Below are 20,829 nucleotides of genomic sequence, written 5' to 3' on the forward strand. Positions count from 1 at the left end.
GAAACTTTTCTTCTCTTTGGGCCTTGTCGCCATATTCAGGAAAAGCCTCGTCCACTAACCTGCTTATCTCCGCCGCATACACCTCCAAACTTTCCCGTGGAGCACGAGGGCGGGCTGATAAACTGGCTCTGAAGCGATCCATAAACTGCCTCTGCCCGAAAGCCTCCTTTAGTCTTTCCTTTACAGCTGTATAGTCAGCCTGAACAGTTTTAGGAAGGCTGTCCCACAGAAGAAATGCCGCGTTGCTTAAACGTGTCGGCAGAATTCTCACCAGCTCATAATTAACCGACGTAGGACCATCTCCCTCTGTGAGCGCTCTGACGGCGACCTCGAACTGCCGCGCCCAGCACAGAAAGCTCTGCTTCTCGTCACCAGAGAACGGCGGCGGTAGCTCGATTTTCACGTGCCTGTTGATCTTGTCGCGGTCCCGTCTCGAATAGAAATCCTCATCGTCTTTACACCACATGATGGCCGCGTCGACGTTGAACCCGCGCGCGCTAACTCTTTTCACTGTAAACTAACTAGTTAAACTCCCGCCGTAACACTGGATCACGTAAACGCAAATAAATTAAAACAACACCGCTGCCACCAATGTGACCGAGCGTTCTAACAGGGTTCGCCTAACACTTAGAGATAAGAAAACAATAAACGATAGCAGTTGGAACTCTTCACTCTTCTCCACTTTATTATTCAACACCTCAGATCACCAACTCCAAAAACCCGCGACACTCCAGTACCAAGTGCGCATGACACATGCCTATCTACGGCAAGCCCTGAAGGGAAAAATACATTGCATACACACATATACAACGTATATCCAGAATTAGTGCATCATAACAGAATTCAACAAAGTCTGTTACATTAACTTATTTTGTATTATTGATTTGATTTCTGATTTACTATACTTAATGCATATCTATATTTTCCTTTTGGCATAACTGGTTTTGCTCATTTATCTGCTTCCTCATTCCCTGATACTCCGACATGCGCAGAAACCCATAAAAACTAAACTATCTTATTTGTCTTCTGCATAATATATACAAATACCTGAAGAATCTCCATCAATATATCTTGTCTAGATTCAGACTGTTGAGCTTCCAGACGTAACAGGGCTGAGCTTCGATCTGATCAAATGAGAGTTTTGTTTAACCCCATCTCTTTTATTTTGTTCATTGTTAGTAATTCTCCTGTAAACACTGAAACTTGATCTGTTCAATCTTGGGATGATGTTTGCTACGCCCACCTGACCTTTAGATCTGTAAGAACATGTATATAACATTCATAATCTTTAACTATCTCTGCCTCTGACACATTTAGACCCTTATCCTGTCTTGCTTTCAATATAAGTAAATCAATGTTTGGTTGTGGTCAGATCCCTAGAGGTATTGGTGGTAATATTACCGCTGGGATAACATTATACTCATTTAATTTCATATCCTGCACTAAATCCTTAATAATACACCCAAAACTATACATTTTCCTTTTCCCATGTTCCCAACATGTCTCTAGTACCTCCTCTCTGTAGGCACACTCCTCTCCTCCGGTGATCAGCCCCGGCACAGTCGTGGCATCAGCTAATGTAATAATGCTGTTACGGTCATAAGATGGTGTGCAGTCGTGAGTATGCAGAGAGTACAGAAACGGGCTCATCACACAGCCTTGAGGGGCTCCCGTACTGATTCTCAGAGTGGATGAGGCGGTGTATCAGTAAGGTATGATCGACAGTATTGAAGGCTTTGGATAGATCAGTGAATAACACTGTGCAGTGTTGCTGTCTGTCCACAGACTCAATTAAGTCATAGTACTTTTAAGGCTGCCGTAGTTGTACTATGTTGTTGTTTCCTAAAACCAGATTGAAAACCAGACAGTGTATTATTAACAGATAGAAAGTCCTTCAATTTGCTAAAGGACTTCAGCCAGAACTGACAGCTTGGACATGGGCCGGTAATTATTTCTATGTGTGGGATCTCTACCTTTAAACAGAGGAAGAACAATGAATGATTTCCATAAGTGACAATAGAAAGATTGAGAATATGAGTCAGAGGTGCTGCGAACTGTAAGATAAGTGATCAGGACCTGCTGGTTTAGCGGCACCTAAAGGTGTAAGGGCTCTGCACACCTCAGAGATTGAAACGCTTGGCTAGACACACAGCTCTCTGACTGAGCCATCGGAGGCTTCACATGAACACCACTGAGGGAATCACACACAGAACCAGAAGTTATGAAGAGTTCACTGAAACTTCATCAGTGATTGTCCTTTATAATACATGATGGAAGTCCTGTACCGTTATTATTCTCAATCAATGATTTGACTGTTAAAAGTTGATGAATTATTTAGGTTGCTCGATGTTTGTATAAGGAAATGTTCAGCATGTATGTTAGGTGGGATCTAATGCTTTCAAGAGTTAGCTTAGTTGCTATTGCTAGCGTCTTTCTGGAATTGCCTTCCCTACCTTACATACCCTACCTCTAGCATACTAACTACTCATATACCCTACCTCTAGCTTACTAACTACTCATATACCCTAACTCTAGCATACTAACTACTCATATACCCTAACCCTAACTTCTCATATACCCTACCTCTAGCATACTAACTACTCATATAACCTAACTCTAGCATACTAACTACTCATATACCCTAACCCTAACTTCTCATATACCCTAACTCTAGCATACTAACTACTCATATACCCTAACTCTAGCATACTAACTACTCATATACCCTAACCCTAACTTCTCATATACCCTACCTCTAACATACTAACTACTCATATACCCTACCTCTAGCATACTAACTACTCATATACCCTAACTCTAGCATACTAACTACTCATATACCCTAACCCTAACTTCTCATATACCCTACCTCTAACATACTAACTACTCATATACCCTACCTCTAGCATACTAACTACTCATATACCCTAACTCTAGCATACTAACTACTCATATACCCTAACCCTAACTTCTCATATACCCTACCTCTAGCATACTAACTACTCATATAACCTAACTCTAGCATACTAACTACTCATATACCCTAACCCTAACTTCTCATATACCCTACCTCTAGCATACTAACTACTCATATACCCTAACTCTAGCATACTAACTACTCATATTCCCTAACTCTAACTACTTATATACCCTAACTCTAGCATACTAACTACTCATATACCCTACCTCTAGCATACTAACTACTCATATACCCTAACTCTAACTACTTATATACCCTAACTCTAGCATACTAACTACTCATATACCCTAACTCTAGCATACTAACTACTCATATACCCTAACCCTAACTACTCATATACCCTACCTCTAGCATACTAACTACTCATATACCCTACCTCTAGCATACTAACTACTCATATACCCTAACTCTAGCATACTAACTACTCATATACCCTACCTCTAGCATACTAACTACTCATATACCCTAACTCTAGCATACTAACTACTCATATACCCTAACCCTAACTACTCATATACCCTACCTCTAGCATACTAACTACTTATATACCCTAACTCTAGCATACTAACTACTCATATACCCTAACTACTCATATACCCCAACTCTAGCATACTAACTACTCATATACCCTAACTACTTATATACCCTAACTCTAGCATACCCTCCTGAGACCCGAGAGTTTGCCTGGTGTGCATTTTATAATTGTTCTTGCTATTTGGGATAAGTAGGACCTAATAAGTATAATAACTAAAATTTGTTTTTGTACAGGAAGTAGTTTTTGCAGAAAATGATGTCCTCATGTGAGGACAGTGGGTCTATGATTTACCATATGATGTCCTCATGTGAGGACATAGTACTAGCAATCAAAAAACAAACTTAAATGGTTGTAATTCAAGAATGCTTTGGAATATAGACATATGGTTGGTATTGTTTTTAAGAAGACATTTGCCAGATTATTGTAGAAGTGAAATAAATTATGAAAGTGAAACAGAAAAAAAGTTATATAAGTTTGAGTTTATGAAAATATAGAATGTAAAAATATAATTATTTATATTTTATATAAAATATATATATTATAAAATATATTTTACTCTAAAACTGCTAGAAAATTAAAGCCAAAAATCTAAACAAGTTGTGTTCCAAATTTTAGGTTGATATCTCAAAAAATGAGCTTTCAGTAAGATTTTATTTGGGCGTAGTACCAAACTTTTTCACTAGATGGACAGCCAGCTTCCTTACTGACCATATAAGGGCGTCTCCATTTTCATATGTTTTGAGTGATCTGAACCATGTCTTTCCATAATTTCATACAATTTATGAAGTATACATCCTATTCAGAAATAGTATGGGTGTTTTGGCAGTATTTGATTTGATTTCAACCTCTAATAAACATAAAAAGAGCACATATGTGCGTTATAGCTCGCTGCTGCATCACAAATCGAGAATCCATCATATTTTTCTTTATATTCTAAACATTTTCAGACCTTTTTTTCTCATAACATTTAATTAGTGTTATCTTTTGAACTCTTGGCATGAAAACAAACTGAGGTTTCTACCAATCTTTCATGATTTTTCATGTTTATTTCTATTTCAAAATAAAGGCCTAAACACGCCTAATGAATATGAAATATTCTTGTTGCAAATTGATTTTATTTTAAAAAAAACAGCCACCAAATATGAAAACTAGAGATTGTAAGCTTTCAAATGATATATAGTTTGTCAATATTACTTTAGGTTTTTACTAAGGTATTATTGTTCTAAATATATATGGGCAAACGTCCCACCAGCTAACCATATGGTAGAATAAATAACGTAATATAGTCCCAATGTCCTCAAACGAGTACTTCACATTTACTGATGTCCTAGAGTGCTACTATTACTAAAATATGTCAAATTTTAATCCCCATATGATGATAGAGACAGTATTGTACATAAATACATTTGTTTCATTCATATAATTTGAATAGATTTTTTACCTGGGTCATTTTTCTTTCGGGAACTGGTGTAGAAGTGTTTTGCTGATATTCCAGCCATTTTCTTCTCACTGACATTGGTGTAATGTTGTGATATCACCACAAGATGGTGTGGGCAGTGTCCCTAAATGTGGCCAACTAGTCTAAGATTTACAAATTTGACTATCATTGTGTCAAGAGGCAAAAATGTAATGTCCTCATATGAGGACGCAGGGTCTCAGGAGGATACTAACTACTCATATACCCTACCTCTAGCATACTAACTACTCATATACCCTAACTCTAGCATACTAACTACTCATATACCCTAACTCTAGCATACTAACTACTCATATACCCTACCTCTAGCATACTAACTACTCATATACCCTACCTCTAGCATACTAACTACTCATATACCCTAACCCTAACTACTCATATACCCTACCTCTAGCATACTAACTACTCATATACCCTAACTCTAGCATACTAACTACTCATATACCCTACCTCGAGCATACTAACTACTCATATACCCTAACTCTAGCATACTAACTACTCATATACCCTACCTCTAGCATACTAACTACTCATATACCCTACCTCGAGCATACTAACTACTCATATACCCTACCTCTAGCATACTAACTACTCATATACCCTAACTCTAGCATACTAACTACTCATATACCCTACCTCTAGCATACTAACTACTCATATACCCTACCTCGAGCATACTAACTACTCATATACCCTACCTCTAGCATACTAACTACTCATATACCCTAACTCTAGCATACTAACTACTCATATACCCTACCTCTAGCATACTAACTACTCATATACCCTAACTCTAGCATACTAACTACTCATATACCCTAACTCTAGCATACTAACTACTCATATACCCTACCTCGAGCATACTAACTACTCATATACCCTACCTCTAGCATACTAACTACTCATATACCCTACCTCTAGCATACTAACTACTCATATACCCTAACTCTAGCATACTAACTACTCATATACCCTAACTCTAACTACTTATATAGAAAAGATAAACTGAAACAAAAAGCAAGTATTAAAAGTATTGATAGTTGATCCTAACAGCGGCACTGAGGTCAGCTGTGATCAGTCATGTGATGCTCGTCTCAGAGATGTATACATGTATATATTCACTGGTGTGTTACTGCAGGAGAGCCTTGTGTGTGCAGGTCCTCTTCTCTCTCTCTGTGTGTGTGTGTGTGTGTGTGTGTGTGTGTGTGTGCAGGTCCTCTTCTCTCTCTCTGTGTGTGTGTGTGTGTGTGTGTGTGTGTGTGTGTGCAGGTCCTCTTCTCTCTCTCTGTGTGTGTGTGTGTGTGTGTGCAGGTCCTCTTCTCTCTCTCTGTGTGTGTGTGTGTGTGTGTGCAGGTCCTCTTCTCTCTCTCTGTGTGTGTGTGTGTGCAGGTCCTCTTCTCTCAGTGTGTGTGTGTGTGCAGGTCCTCTTCTCTCAGTGTGTGTGTGTGTGCAGGTCCTCTTCTCTCAGTGTGTGTGTGTGTGCAGGTCCTCTTCTCTCAGTGTGTGTGTGTGTGCAGGTCCTCTTCTCTCAGTGTGTGTGTGTGTGTGTGTGTGCAGGTCCTCTTCTCTCAGTGTGTGTGTGTGTGCAGGTCCTCTTCTCTCAGTGTGTGTGTGTGTGTGTGTGCGCGTGCGTGCGCAGGTCCTCTTCTCTCAGTGTGTGTGTGTGTGTGTGCGCAGGTCCTCTTCTCTCAGTGTGTGTGTGTGTGTGTGCAGGTCCTCTTCTCTCAGTGTGTGTGTGTGTGCAGGTCCTCTTCTCTCAGTGTGTGTGTGTGTGCAGGTCCTCTTCTCTCAGTGTGTGTGTGTGTGTGTGCAGGTCCTCTTCTCTCAGTGTGTGTGTGTGTGTGTGCAGGTCCTCTTCTCTCAGTGTGTGTGTGTGTGCAGGTCCTCTTCTCTCAGTGTGTGTGTGTGTGCAGGTCCTCTTCTCTCAGTGTGTGTGTGTGTGTGTGCAGGTCCTCTTCTCTCAGTGTGTGTGTGTGTGTGCAGGTCCTCTTCTCTCAGTGTGTGTGTGTGTGTGTGTGTGTGCGCGTGCGTGCGCAGGTCCTCTTCTCTCAGTGTGTGTGTGTGTGTGTGCGCAGGTCCTCTTCTCTCAGTGTGTGTGTGCAGGTCCTCTTCTCTCAGTGTGTGTGTGTGTGCAGGTCCTCTTCTCTCAGTGTGTGTGTGTGTGTGTGTGTGCGCGTGCGTGCGCAGGTCCTCTTCTCTCAGTGTGTGTGTGTGTGTGTGCGCAGGTCCTCTTCTCTCAGTGTGTGTGTGCAGGTCCTCTTCTCTCAGTGTGTGTGTGTGTGCAGGTCCTCTTCTCTCAGTGTGTGTGTGTGTGCGTGCGCAGGTCCTCTTCTCTCAGTGTGTGTGTGTGCGCAGGTCCTCTTCTCTCAGTGTGTGTGTGTGTGCAGGTCCTCTTCTCTCAGTGTGTGTGTGTGCGCAGGTCCTCTTCTCTCAGTGTGTGTGTGCAGGTCCTCTTCTCTCAGTGTGTGTGTGTGTGCTGGTCCTCTTCTCTCAGTGTGTGTGTGTGTGCGCAGGTCCTCTTCTCTCAGTGTGTGTGTGTGTGTGTGCGCAGGTCCTCTTCTCTCAGTGTGTGTGTGTGTGCAGGTCCTCTTCTCTCAGTGTGTGTGTGTGCGCAGGTCCTCTTCTCTCAGTGTGTGTGTGTGTGCGTGTGCAGGTCCTCTTCTCTCAGTGTGTGTGTGTGTGCAGGTCCTCTTCTCTCTCTCTGTGTGTGTGTGTGTGTGTGTGTGTGTGCGTGTGCAGGTCCTCTTCTCTCTGTGTGTGTGTGTGTGTGCAGGTCCTCTTCTCTCTGTGTGTGCGTGCGCAGGCCTCTTCTCTCAGTGTGTGTGTGTGTGTGTGTGTGTGTGTGTGTGTGTGTGTGTGTGTATAAAGACGACCAAAAACTGACATCCAAATGATTTATTCCATCCAGCAAAAGAAGTGAACTCAACATGGCTGGCTTTAATTGCAAACATTTATTACATGTTCTGATGGAAACAGCTGATCCGTCACAGATGGAGCGGGGGAATGGCAGTGGTGCATGCTGGGACAGCACAGAGTAAACGCATGTGTGTGCCATTCCACCGCAACTCCACACACACACAGCCCGGGGCATCTGGATGCTTTACACTATGTTATTGGTGTTTCCTTAAAAAAAACACTAACAGAAATGATTAATAATAACCATGAACAAGGCATGCATAACGTGTCATCATCTTACTCAAATTAAGAGCTATTCAAGGACAGCTTTAAAAAACCATATACGGCATTTACATAAATTACATTTGTCCATGTCACCGATTAATAGCTGTCCTCGACGCTTCTGATCAAGGCAAGCTCTGTTAGACGTGTGTGTGTTACTCGACATTAGCATAATCGTGTGTGTGTTTAAGTGATGTCACACAGCTTCCCCATCTCACATTAAACACAACATGTACGGTCTGTCGGTCACAGCGGTGTGGACGAGCTTCTGGAGGAGGACCCGGGGGAGAACAGACAGATATGCTGAAGACGGCCACATCAGCGGACTGCCAATCAGCAGCCACGACTTCATCTCAAAGCCTCGTCCCACAGGAAGTGACACGCAGGGGAGGTCGGAGCACTTCCTGTGTATGGGCTCTCGGTGCGAGGACACGTGAAGAATCATTTACTGATGAACAGAAGACCGGCGGAGGAAACATCCAATCAGAGTCGAGAGAACTGACGTGTTGCTGTGAATCGAGTCCATGTGCAGAATCACTGCTAGTTTCTGATTTGGGTAAGAAGGAATGTGAGAAAGCAGTGTGTGTGTGTGTGTGTGTGTGTGTGTGTGTGTGTGTGTGTGTGTGTGTGTGTGTGTGTGTGTGTGTGTGTGTTCCTCTAGTCGATGTACTGTGAGAGCCAGCGGAAGCCCTCTCCGTAACCCTGTCTCTTCAACACACTGCACATGAAGACCTCCAGCGGCCGCGTGTTCAGATCCTTCACTGCGATAGTGCCCTGTGGAGACACACACACACACACACACACGCACGCACACACAGATCAGGACCTTTATCATCAATCCTTATCTTTCTCACCTCGTGGGTCACAATCACCTAAAGCCCTAAAATTATACTTATTTTATTTCATTTTGATCATATTTTTTAATGAAATTTTTTGGGAGATTTTTTTTTTTATTTGCCTTTAAATTACTAGATTTCATCAATAAAAAATAAATAATAATTTAAGCACATTTCTCACCTTAAATTGAAATGAACTCACACTTTCATGTATAACCCTTTTAATTCAGCTCTACATATCTGACATTGAGTGTCTTTGAGCTCGTGTGGATAATAATATCAGATGATATTTCCTGACTCTAGATGGGCTTATGGCTCTAGATGAGCTGGTCCTCCTCAGTGTGCATCAGATACACATGTAGACATTATCAAATCTTTTTTTGTTATTGTAAAGTTTTAGCATTTTTAGTTTGAATGTCTTCTCAGCATCACTCTGCAATCAACTCGCTCTGTCCAATCCCAGCACTGCATTACAGCACACAGTGTAGTAAAGGTAAAGCTGCAGGACACTGGACATGGGCCAGAGCTGAGGAAAAGGCTCAGGAGCGCCACCTTGTGACTAAAGTGGGGGTCACATATATAGCTGGACCACTTTCAGCCTTACAGTCGTCATCTCGGAACATCAGGAGCTCCGCTATTCCCGTGTGAATGAGGATTTGTTAAAGCTCCTGGGACTGAAAAGTGCATTATCAATGAAACGTCTTATTTTAATGCGCTTCTCAGCACAAGTGGTCAGTGTTATGCCCAGACACCACAGACTGCAGTGGTGAGGGACTGTGGGATTGAGATGGTGTCGTGTGTTTGGTCACATGGGTGATCCTGCTGACAGTATTAGGAGAGCCGAGTCCACAGCACAACTATAATCATAACCATACAGTAATATCACAGGAATCATTTTCAGAAAACTTTTTTTCCCAAGCGAATGAGAGATAAACACTGACAGCCAATCAGAGTCCATCCTGCTTTAACCATCTCAAGCATTTAAAGCGACAGGCCACACATGTGCAGCAACAGCCTCAAACATGAGCTCCTCATCTCCATCAGAGTCAGCGTCTCAGAGTCCGTCACGCCGCACACACACAACTGATACAGCAGCAGATTCAACACACTGATGAGTGGAGGAGCGCGGAGGAGGAGGAGAGTGTGTGAGTGTGTGTGTGTGTGAGAGAGAGTGTGTGTGTGAGAGTGTGTGTGTGTGTGTGTGTGTGTGTGTGTGTGAGAGAGAGAGAGAGAGAGAGAGAGAGAGAGTGTGAGTGTGTGTGTGAGAGAGAGTGTGTGTGTGAGAGAGAGTGTGTGTGTGAGTGTGTGTGTGTGTGTGTGTGTGTGTGTGTGAGTGTGTGTGTGTGTGAGTGTGTATGAGAGTGTGTGAGAGTTTGTGTGTGTGCAAGTGTGAGTGAGAGTGTGTGTGAGTGTGAGAGTGTGTGTGTGTGTGTGAGTGAGTGAGAGTGAGTGTGTGCGCGAGTGTGAGTGAGAGTGTATGTGAGAGTGTGAGTGAGTGTGTGAGTGAGTGTGTGTGAGAGAGTGAGTGTGTGTGAGTGAGAGAGAGGGAGAGTGTGAGTGTGTGTGAGTGTGAGTGAGTGTGTGTGTGAGTGTGAGTGAGAGTGTGAGAGAGTGTGAGTGAGTGTGCGTGAGAGAGAGGGAGAGTGTGAGTGTGTGTGAGTGTGTGTGTGTGAGAGTGAGTGTGTGTGAGAGTGTGAGTGAGTGTGAGTGTGAGAGTGAGTGTGTGTGAGTGAGAGAGATGGAGAGTGTGAGTGTGTGTGAGTGTGTGTGAGTGAGAGTGTGAGAGTGTGAGTGAGAGAGAGAGAGTGTGAGTGAGAGTGTGTGTGTGTGTGTGTGTGTGTGTGTGTGTGTGTGAGAGAGTGTGTGTGAGAGTGAGTGTGTGAGTGAGAGAGAGAGTGTGTGTGAGAGTGAGAGTGAGTGTGTGTGAGTGAGAGAGAGAGAGTGTGTGTGTGTGAGAGTGTGAGTGAGAGGTGAGTGAGTGAGAGAGTGTGTGTGTGAGAGAGTGAGTGTGTGTGAGAGAGTGTTGAGTGTGTGTGTGTGTGTGTGTGAGAGAGTGAGTGAGTGTGTGTGTGAGAGTGAGTGTGTGTGTGTGAGTGAGAGAGAGAGAGTGTGTGAGTGAGTGAGAGAGAGTGTGTGTGTGTGTGTGTGTGAGTGAGAGAGAGTGTGTGTGTGAGTGAGTGAGAGAGAGTGTGTGTGTGAGAGTGAGTGTGTGTGTGTGTGGTGAGTGAGAGAGAGAGAGTGTGTGAGTGTGTGAGTGAGAGAGAGTGTGTGTGTGAGTGTGAGTGAGTGAGTGTAGTGTGAGAGTGTGTGTGTGAGAGAGAGTGAGTGTGTGTGTGAGTGAGAGAGAGAGAGTGTGTGTGTGTGAGAGTGTGAGTGAGAGTGTGAGTGAGAGAGTGTGTGTGTGAGAGAGTGAGTGTGTGTGAGAGAGTGTTGAGTGTGTGTGTGGTGTGTGTGTGAGAGTGAGTGAGTGTGTGTGTGAGAGTGAGTGTGTGTGTGTGTGAGTGAGAGAGAGAGAGTGTGTGAGTGAGTGAGAGAGAGTGTGTGTGTGTGTGTGAGTGAGTGGAGAGAGGTGTGTGGTGTGAGTGAGTGAGAGAGAGAGTGTGTGTGTGAGAGTGAGTGTGTGAGTGTGTGAGTGAGAGAGAGAGCAGTGTGTGAGTGTGTGGGTGTGAGTGAGAGAGAGTGGTGTGTGTGTGTGAGTGTGAGTGAGTGAGTGTGTGAGAGTGTGTGTGAGAGAGAGTGAGTGTGTGTGTGAGTGAGAGAGAGAGAGTGTGTGTGAGAGAGAGTGTGAGTGAGAGTGAGTGAGTGTGTGTGTGTGTGAGATAGTGAGTGCGAGAGCGAGTGTGTATGAGAGAGTGTGAGTGAGAGGTGAGTGAGTGAGTGAGTGTGTGTGTGTGAGAGAGTGAGGTGTGTGAGAGAGAGAGAGTGTGTGTGTGTGTGTGTGTGTGTGAGAGAGTGTGAGTGAGTGTGTGTGAGAGAGAGTGTGTGATGTGATGGAGAGTGACGTGAGTGAGTGTGTGTGTGAGAGAGTGAGTGAGTGTGAGAGTGTGTGGAGTGTGTGGTTGTGTGAGTGAGAGAGAGAGACGAGAGAGTGTGGTGTGTGTGAGAGAGTGAGTGTGTGTGGAGAGAGTGTGGGTGTGTGTGTGTGAGTGAGGAGAGAGAGAGAGAGAGAGAGAGGGTGAGGTGTGTGTGAGAGAGTGAGTAAGTGTGGTGTGTGTGTGTGTCGAGAGAAGAGAGAGAGAGAGAGAGGAGTGTGTGTGTGTGAGAAGAGTGTGAGTGAGAGTGGAGAAGTGAGCGAGGTGAGAGAGTGTGAGTGAGAGTGAGTGAGTGAGTGAGACTGTACCTTGCCTGTGGTCTGCCCGTACAGACCGAAGATCTCGCGCAGCTTCTCCTCACTGATGGCCTCGGGCTTGTCGATCTTGTTGCCGAGGATCAGGATGGGCACGTTCCCGATGGTCTCGTCTGTCATGAGTGCCTGTTATTGAGGACAACACAACACACACACACACACACACGTGCGTTAAACACAGCAGACCCTCCACACACATCAGCTCAGGACTCAGCGAGCATGTGTGTGTGTGTCTGCAATCATTGTGTGTCCTAACCAGCCGCGACACGCCACGCCTCTATTCTAGAAACGGTTTCTATTTTCTGCGACGTCGCGCTGGAACAACAAACACAAAGTGTGGCGATGATGATCTCAGGCACTGTTTATGAGCTTTATTTAATGATAAAAGCGTGTCATGTGACTCTGAACATCATTTAGTGCTCCAGCTTTGAGGCTGTAAAAGCAACAGTGGATAATTCACCTCAGATCTTCAAATTAAACAAATGGAAACAAGAACGTTCAAACTGTGAACATACAAGTGTATTCTCTGACAAAGATTGCTTTAGTAACTCAGCCTTTGTTTGAATAATGTTTAAATGGTGTAATAATTGTGAATTTGATTATTGACTCCGCCCACACACTGTTCTGATTGGCTGTAGGTTTTGATTGATTTGAACAAGTGCTGCGCAGTTTACATTTGAACCCTGTATTTTATATTTTCAGATTTTACAGCTTAATCCCTTGTTTTGCAGTTTATATCTGAACCCTGTATTTTGCACATAGTGTTTGAATGGACATCGCCTACATTCTCTACATTAGTTTGCATTGCTGTAAGCTGCACAGTGATTGGAGGACAACACTGGACAGGATGTGGATAACAATATTGTAAAAAAAATGTTTTAAATAAATTGACTTTTTAAACAAAGTATGAATCAGCTCACATCTAACTCTGTCTTGGACTCGGCCAGTCTGCCGTGGTCTATGCAGTCCACCAGGAACACGATGCCATTAATGGCTGGGAGGTAGTTCTTCCACACGCGCCGAGCTGTAGAGAACACACGAACACACACACACACACACACAAGTGAGCTCAGAGGATCCGATCCACACACACACACACACACACACACACACACACACACACAAGTGAGCTCAGAGGATCCGATCCACACACACACACACACACGAGCTCAGAGGATCCGATCCACACACACACACACACACACACACACACAAGTGAGCTCAGAGGATCCGATCCACACACACACACACACACACACACACACACACACACACACACACACACACACACACACACACAAGTGAGCTCAGAGGATCCGATCCACACACACACACACACACACACACACACACACAAGTGAGCTCAGAGGATCCGATCCACACACACACACACACACACACACACACACCCACACACACACACACACAGCTGTGAGCTCAGAGGATCTGATACACACACACACAAGTGAGCTCAGAGGATCCGATCCACACACACACACACACACAGCTGTGAGCTCAGAGGATCTGATACACACACACACACATCAGTGAGCTCAGAGGGTCTGATATACACACACACACATCAGTGAGCTCAGAGGATCCGATCCACACACACACACACGTGAGCTCAGAGGATCCGATCCACACACACAACACACACACGTGAGCTCAGAGGATCCGATCCACACACAAACACACATACAACACACACACGTGAGCTCAGAGGATCCGATCCACACACACACATCAGTGAGCTCAGAGGATCCGATCCACACACACACACACGTGAGCTCAGAGGATCCGATCCACACACACAACACACACACGTGAGCTCAGAGGATCCGATCCACACACAAACACACATACAACACACACACGTGAGCTCAGAGGATCCGATCCACACACACACATCAGTGAGCTCAGAGGATCCGATCCACACACACACACGTGAGCTCAGAGGATCCGATCCACACACACATCAGTGAGCTCAGAGGATCCGATCCCCACACACACACACACACATCAGTGAGCTCAGAGGATCCGATCCACACACACACACACACACACACACACACACACACACACCAGTGAGCTCAGAGGGTCTGAGACACACACAGACACACACAAGTGAGCTCAGAGGATCTGATCCACACACACACACACACACACACACACACACACACACACAAGTGAGCTCAGAGGATCTGATCCACACACACACTACTCACCCTGAGCGTGGCCACCCAGGTCAAAGGTAGTGAAGGTCATGCCAGCGATCGTCAACTCCTCTGAGGCTGAGGGACACACACACACACCAGATCTGACTGAAATCACTGCAGTAAACACACACACACACACACACTGTCCTGCCTAACACAGAGCAGAAAGCTCGGTCTGGATTACACACTGCAAACTGTCAGAGATATTTCAGTATACAGTCAAACACAAGATTATTCAGACACCATATCAGTTTTGAGTGTGTGTATTTATATATACAAAATAAGTATACAGAGCACACACATATATTATGTAAACACAAACTTTTAATTTGGATGCGATTAATCGTTTCCCAACACTAACAAAAAGTAATGAAATGCATAAAGCCTGTATGAACACTGGATCCTCTCAAAGCTCCAGGAGTTCTTCAGTCAGGAGCGGTGACAGAGCTCCTCTGCTGCTGGGTTAGGGTTACTGACAGACGGCAGCAGGGTGTGTGTGTAGTGTTCACTCACTGGGGTGTAGGGTGTGTGTGTAGTGTTCACTCACTGGGGTGTAGGGTGTGTGTAGTGTTCACTCACTGGGGTGTAGGGTGTGTGTGTAGTGTTCACTCACTGGGGTCTAGAGTGTGTGTGTGTGTGTGTGTAGAGTTCACTCACTGGGGTGTAGGGTGTGTGTAGAGTTCACTCACTGGGGTGTAGGGTGTGTGTGTAGTGTTCACTCACTGGGGTGTAGAGTGTGTGTAGTGTTCACTCACTGGGGTGTAGGGGGTGTGTGTGTAGTGTTCACTCACTGGGGTGTAGGGTGTTTGTGTAGTGTTCACTCACTGGGGTCTAGAGTGTGTATGCATGTGTGTGTGTGTGTGTGTGGGTGTGTGTAGTGTTCACTCACTGGGGTGTAGGGTGTGTGTAGTGTTCACTCACTGGGGTGTAGGGTGTGTAGTGTTCACTCACTGGGGTGTAGGGGGTGTGTGTAGTGTTCACTCACTGGGGTGTAGGGTGTGTGTGTAGTGTTCACTCACTGGGGTCTAGAGTGTGTGTGTGTATGTATGTGTGTGTGTGTAGTGTTCACTCACTGGGGTGTAGGGTGTGTAGTGTTCATTCACTGGGGTGTAGGGGGTGTGTAGTGTTCATTCACTGGGGTGTAGAGTGTGTGTAGTGTTCACTCACTGGGGTGTAGAGGGTGTGTAGTGTTCACTCACTGGGGTGTAGAGTGTGTGTAGTGTTCACTCACTGGGGTGTGGGGTGTAGAGTGTGTGTAGTGTTCACTCACTGGGGTGTAGAGTGTGTGTAGTGTTCACTCACTGGGGTGTAGGGTGTGTAGTGTTCACTCACTGGGGTGTAGGGTGTGTGTAGTGTTCACTCACTGGGGTGTAGGGTGTGTGTAGTGTTCACTCACTGGGGTGTAGGGTGTGTGTAGTGTTCACTCACTGGGGTCTAGAGTGTGTGTATGTATGTGTGTATGTGTGTGTGTGTGTGTAGTGTTCACTCACTGGGGTGTAGAGTGTGTGTGTAGTGTTCACTCACTGGGGTGTAGAGTGTGTGTAGTGTTCACTCACTGGGGTGTAGGGGGTGTGTGTGTAGTGTTCACTCACTGGGGTGTAGGGTGTTTGTGTAGTGTTCACTCACTGGGGTCTAGAGTGTGTATGTATGTGTGTGTGTGTGGGTGTGTGTAGTGTTCACTCACTGGGGTGTAGGGTGTGTGTAGTGTTCATTCACTGGGGTGTAGAGTGTGTGTAGTGTTCACTCACTGGGGTGTAGAGTGTGTGTAGTGTTCACTCACTGGGGTGTAGAGTGTGTAGTGTTCACTCACTGGGGTGTAGGGTGTGTGTGTAGTGTTCACTCACTGGGGTGTAGGGTGTGTGTAGTGTTCACTCACTGGGGTGTAGGGTGTGTGTGTAGTGTTCACTCACTGGGGTCTAGAGTGTGTGTATGTATGTGTGTGTGTGTGTAGTGTTCACTCACTGGGGTGTAGGGTGTGTAGTGTTCACACACTGGGGTGTAGAGTGCGTGTAGTGTTCACTCACTTCACTGGGGTGTAGAGTGTGTGTAGTGTTCACTCACTGGGGTGTAGAGTGTGTGTGTAGTGTTCACTCACTGGGGTGTAGAGTGTGTGTAGTGTTCACTCACTGGGGTGTAGGGTGTGTAGTGTTCACTCACTGGGGTGTAGGGTGTGTGTAGTGTTCACTCACTGGGGTGTAGGGTGTGTAGTGTTCACTCACTGGGGTGTAGGGGGTGTGTGTAGTGTTCACTCACTGGGGTGTAGGGTGTGTGTGTAGTGTTCACTCACTGGGGTCTAGAGTGTGTGTGTGTATGTATGTGTGTGTGTGTAGTGTTCACTCACTGGGGTGTAGGGTGTGTAGTGTTCATTCACTGGGGTGTAGGGGGTGTGTAGTGTTCATTCACTGGGGTGTAGAGTGTGTGTAGTGTTCACTCACTGGGGTGTAGAGGGTGTGTAGTGTTCACTCACTGGGGTGTAGAGTGTGTGTAGTGTTCACTCACTGGGGTGTAGGGTGTGTGTAGTGTTCACTCACTGGGGTGTGGGGTGTAGAGTGTGTGTAGTGTTCACTCACTGGGGTGTAGAGTGTGTGTAGTGTTCACTCACTGGGGTGTAGGGTGTGTAGTGTTCACTCACTGGGGTGTAGGGTGTGTGTAGTGTTCACTCACTGGGGTGTAGGGTGTGTGTAGTGTTCACTCACTGGGGTGTAGGGTGTGTGTAGTGTTCACTCACTGGGGTCTAGAGTGTGTGTATGTATGTGTGTATGTGTGTGTGTGTGTGTAGTGTTCACTCACTGGGGTGTAGAGTGTGTGTGTAGTGTTCACTCACTGGGGTGTAGAGTGTGTGTAGTGTTCACTCACTGGGGTGTAGGGGGTGTGTGTGTAGTGTTCACTCACTGGGGTCTAGAGTGTGTATGTATGTGTGTGTGTGTGGGTGTGTGTAGTGTTCACTCACTGGGGTGTAGGGTGTGTGTAGTGTTCATTCACTGGGGTGTAGAGTGTGTGTAGTGTTCACTCACTGGGGTGTAGAGTGTGTGTAGTGTTCACTCACTGGGGTGTAGAGTGTGTGTAGTGTTCACTCACTGGGGTGTAGGGTGTGTGTGTAGTGTTCACTCACTGGGGTGTAGGGTGTGTGTAGTGTTCACTCACTGGGGTGTAGGGTGTGTGTGTAGTGTTCACTCACTGGGGTCTAGAGTGTGTGTATGTATGTGTGTGTGTGTGTAGTGTTCACTCACTGGGGTGTAGGGTGTGTAGTGTTCACACACTGGGGTGTAGGGTGTGTGTAGTGTTCACTCACTGGGGTGTAGGGGGTGTGTAGTGTTCATTCACTGGGGTGTAGAGTGTGTGTAGTGTTCACTCACTGGGGTGTAGAGTGTGTGTAGTGTTCACTCACTGGGGTGTAGAGTGTGTGTAGTGTTCACTCACTGGGGTGTAGGGTGTGTAGTGTTCACTCACTGGGGTGTAGGGTGTGTGTAGTGTTCACTCACTGGGGTGTAGGGTGTGTGTGGTGTTCACTGACTGGGGTGTAGGGTGTGTGTAGTGTTCACTCACTGGGGTGTAGAGTGTGTGTGTAGTGTTCACTCACTGGGGTGTAGGGTGTGTGTGTAGTGTTCATTCACTGGGGTGTAGAGTGTGTGTAGTGTTCACTGACTGGGGTGTAGGGTGTGTGTAGTGTTCACTGACTGGGGTGTAGGGTGTGTGTAGTGTTCACTCACTGGGGTGTAGGGTGTGTGTAGTGTTCACTCACTGGGGTGTAGGGTGTGTGTAGTGTTCACTCACTGGGGTGTAGGGTGTGTGTGTAGTGTTCACTCACTGGGGTGTAGAGTGTGTGTGTGTGTGTAGTGTTCACTCACTGGGGTGTAGAGTGTGTGTGTAGTGTTCACTCACTGGGGTGTAGAGTGTGTGTGTGTAGTGTTCACTCACTGGGGTGTAGAGTGTGTGTGTGTAGTGTTCACTCACTGGGGTGTAGGGTGTGTGTAGTGTTCATTCACTGGGGTGTAGGGTGTGTGTAGTGTTCACTCACTGGGGTGTAGAGTGTGTGTGTAGTGTTCACTCACTGGGGTGTAGAGTGTGTGTGTAGTGTTCACTCACTGGGGTGTAGGGTGTGTGTAGTGTTCACTCACTGGGGTGTAGGGTGTGTGTGTAGTGTTCACTCACTGGGGTGTAGGGTGTGTGTGTAGTGTTCACTCACTGGGGTGTAGGGTGTGTGTGTAGTGTTCACTCACTGGGGTGTAGGGTGTGTGTAGTGTTCACTCACTGGGGTGTAGGGTGTGTGTGTAGTGTTCACTCACTGGGGTGTAGGGTGTGTGGTGTTCACTCACTGGGGTGTAGGGTGTGTGTAGTGTTCACTCACTGGGGTGTAGAGTGTGTGTAGTGTTCACTCACTGGGGTGTAGGGTGTGTGTAGTGTTCACTCACTGGGGTGTAGGGTGTGTGTAGTGTTCATTCACTGGGGTGTAGGGTGTGTGTGTAGTGTTCACTCACTGGGGTGTAGGGTGTGTGTAGTGTTCACTCACTGGGGTGTAGGGTGTGTGTGTAGTGTTCACTCACTGGGGTGTAGGGTGTGTGTAGTGTTCACTCACTGGGGTGTAGGGTGTGTGTAGTGTTCACTCACTGGGGTGTAGGGTGTGTGTAGTGTTCACTCACTGGGGTGTAGGGTGTGTGTGTAGTGTTCACTCACTGGGGTGTAGGGTGTGTGTAGTGTTCACTCACTGGGGTGTAGGGTGTGTGTAGTGTTCACTCACTGGGGTGTAGGGTGTGTGTGTGTGTAGTGTTCACTCACTGGGGTGTAGGGTGTGTGTAGTGTTCACTCACTGGGGTGTAGGGTGTGTGTAGTGTTCACTCACTGGGGTGTAGGGTGTGTGTGTGTAGTGTTCACTCACTGGGGTGTAGTGTGTGTGTAGTGTTCACTCACTGGGGTGTAGGGTGTGTGTAGTGTTCACTCACTGGGGTGTAGGGTGTGTGTAGTGTTCACTCACTGGGGTGTAGAGTGTGTGTGTGTAGTGTTCACTCACTGGGGTGTAGGGTGTGTGTAGTGTTCACTCACTGGGGTGTAGGGTGTGTGTAGTGTTCACTCACTGGGGTGTAGGGTGGGCACGTGCTGGCCCAGTCTGTCATCTTTGAGCATGTGCAGTAGTGTCGTCTTGCCAGCATTGTCCAGGCCGAGGAATACTAACTTCCCAGACTTCTTGTACAGTCCTGAAACAGAGATGATCCGGTTTAGCTGATGTGTGTTCACACTGTTCTACAGCGAGGAGAAGCACAGCCACACAAGCCAGTGCTCAAACTAACATCAGCTTCAGTCCGTTCACACACTTCCTCCCCGCAACGTGAAGCACTCATGTCCTAACATATTTAAATAGTTTTTAGGCAGAGACTTGCAATCATTAAAGGAGTAGTTCACTCTAGAATTAACATCTCCTGATAATTCACTCTCCCGCACGTCATCCCAGATGTTCATGTTTTTGAGGAAAACACTCCAGGATGTTCCTCCATATAGTGACTTCAATGGGGTCCAACAGGTTGAAGGTCCAGATGTGAGTTTCAGTGCAGCTTCAAAGTCTCGACACGATCCAGCCGAGGAATAAGAGTCTTATCTAGACAAACCAGCAGTACAGAGAAGCTCTGGTAGTTACTGTACCTCACCTCTCCATGTCACACTAGTGCCGTCCGGATAGGGCTAAAGTCTCGACACCATCCAGCCGAGGAATAAGAGACAAAACATCGGCCATTTTATAACAAAATAAATACTTATATACTTTTAAACCACTAATGCTGGTCTTGCTCTAGCTGTGATGCGCCACACATTATGTAATCAGGGTGAAAGGTCACGTGTGTTCTGGTTTATAAATGTAGAGAAGAGTGAAACACTCCATCTCAGTTTCTCCTCCACCTTAAAAATCGTCCGACATCGTTATTTTACCATTTATTTCTTTAAATTTCTTTGTAAAGGCTTTTGAAGCTCAGTCTTTGCAGGTTCTCTTCGTAAACACTGGGTCTCTTACGCCTACATCACGCTTGACCTTTCACCCTGATTATGTAATGTGTGTCGCATCACCGCTAGTGCCAGACCAGCATCTGTGGTTAAAAGTATATAAATGTTTATTTTGTTCTAAAATGTGGGCTGGTTTGTCTAGATAAGACTCTTATTCCTCGGCTGGATCGTGTCGAGACTTTGAAGCTGCACTGAAACTCACATGTGGACCTTCGACCCGTTGGACCCCATTGAAGTCACTATATGGAGGAACATCCTGGAGTGTTTTCCT

At 45.9% G+C, this 20,829-nt stretch overlaps 2 protein-coding genes across 2 annotated transcripts in view; both read right to left on the bottom strand.

The window, feature by feature from the left end:
• Nucleotides 1–20,829, bottom strand: part of LOC309476837 (uncharacterized protein) — a gene marked incomplete at its 3' end in the record, with an annotated part of 180,910 nt that overhangs the window by 145,278 nt on the left and 14,803 nt on the right. The gene's annotated exons all lie outside the window — the stretch shown is intronic.
• sar1b (secretion associated, Ras related GTPase 1B) overlaps nt 7,873–20,829 on the bottom strand; it is a 32,141-nt gene continuing 19,184 nt past the window's right edge. Inside the window, exons 3-7 of the mRNA XM_082141477.1 lie at nt 19,643–19,762; nt 14,580–14,645; nt 13,272–13,375; nt 12,346–12,477; nt 7,873–8,943 (exon numbers count right to left, since the gene is read on the bottom strand). Coding sequence (XP_081997603.1) covers nt 8,827–8,943; nt 12,346–12,477; nt 13,272–13,375; nt 14,580–14,645; nt 19,643–19,762 — 539 coding nt within the window. The 3' untranslated portion in view covers nt 7,873–8,826. The remainder of the gene's footprint in view (nt 8,944–12,345; nt 12,478–13,271; nt 13,376–14,579; nt 14,646–19,642; nt 19,763–20,829) is intronic.

Source organism: Leuciscus leuciscus (genome assembly GCF_965113295.1).
Source record: "Leuciscus leuciscus genome assembly, chromosome: 16".
Classification (NCBI taxonomy): Eukaryota; Metazoa; Chordata; class Actinopteri; order Cypriniformes; family Leuciscidae; genus Leuciscus; species Leuciscus leuciscus.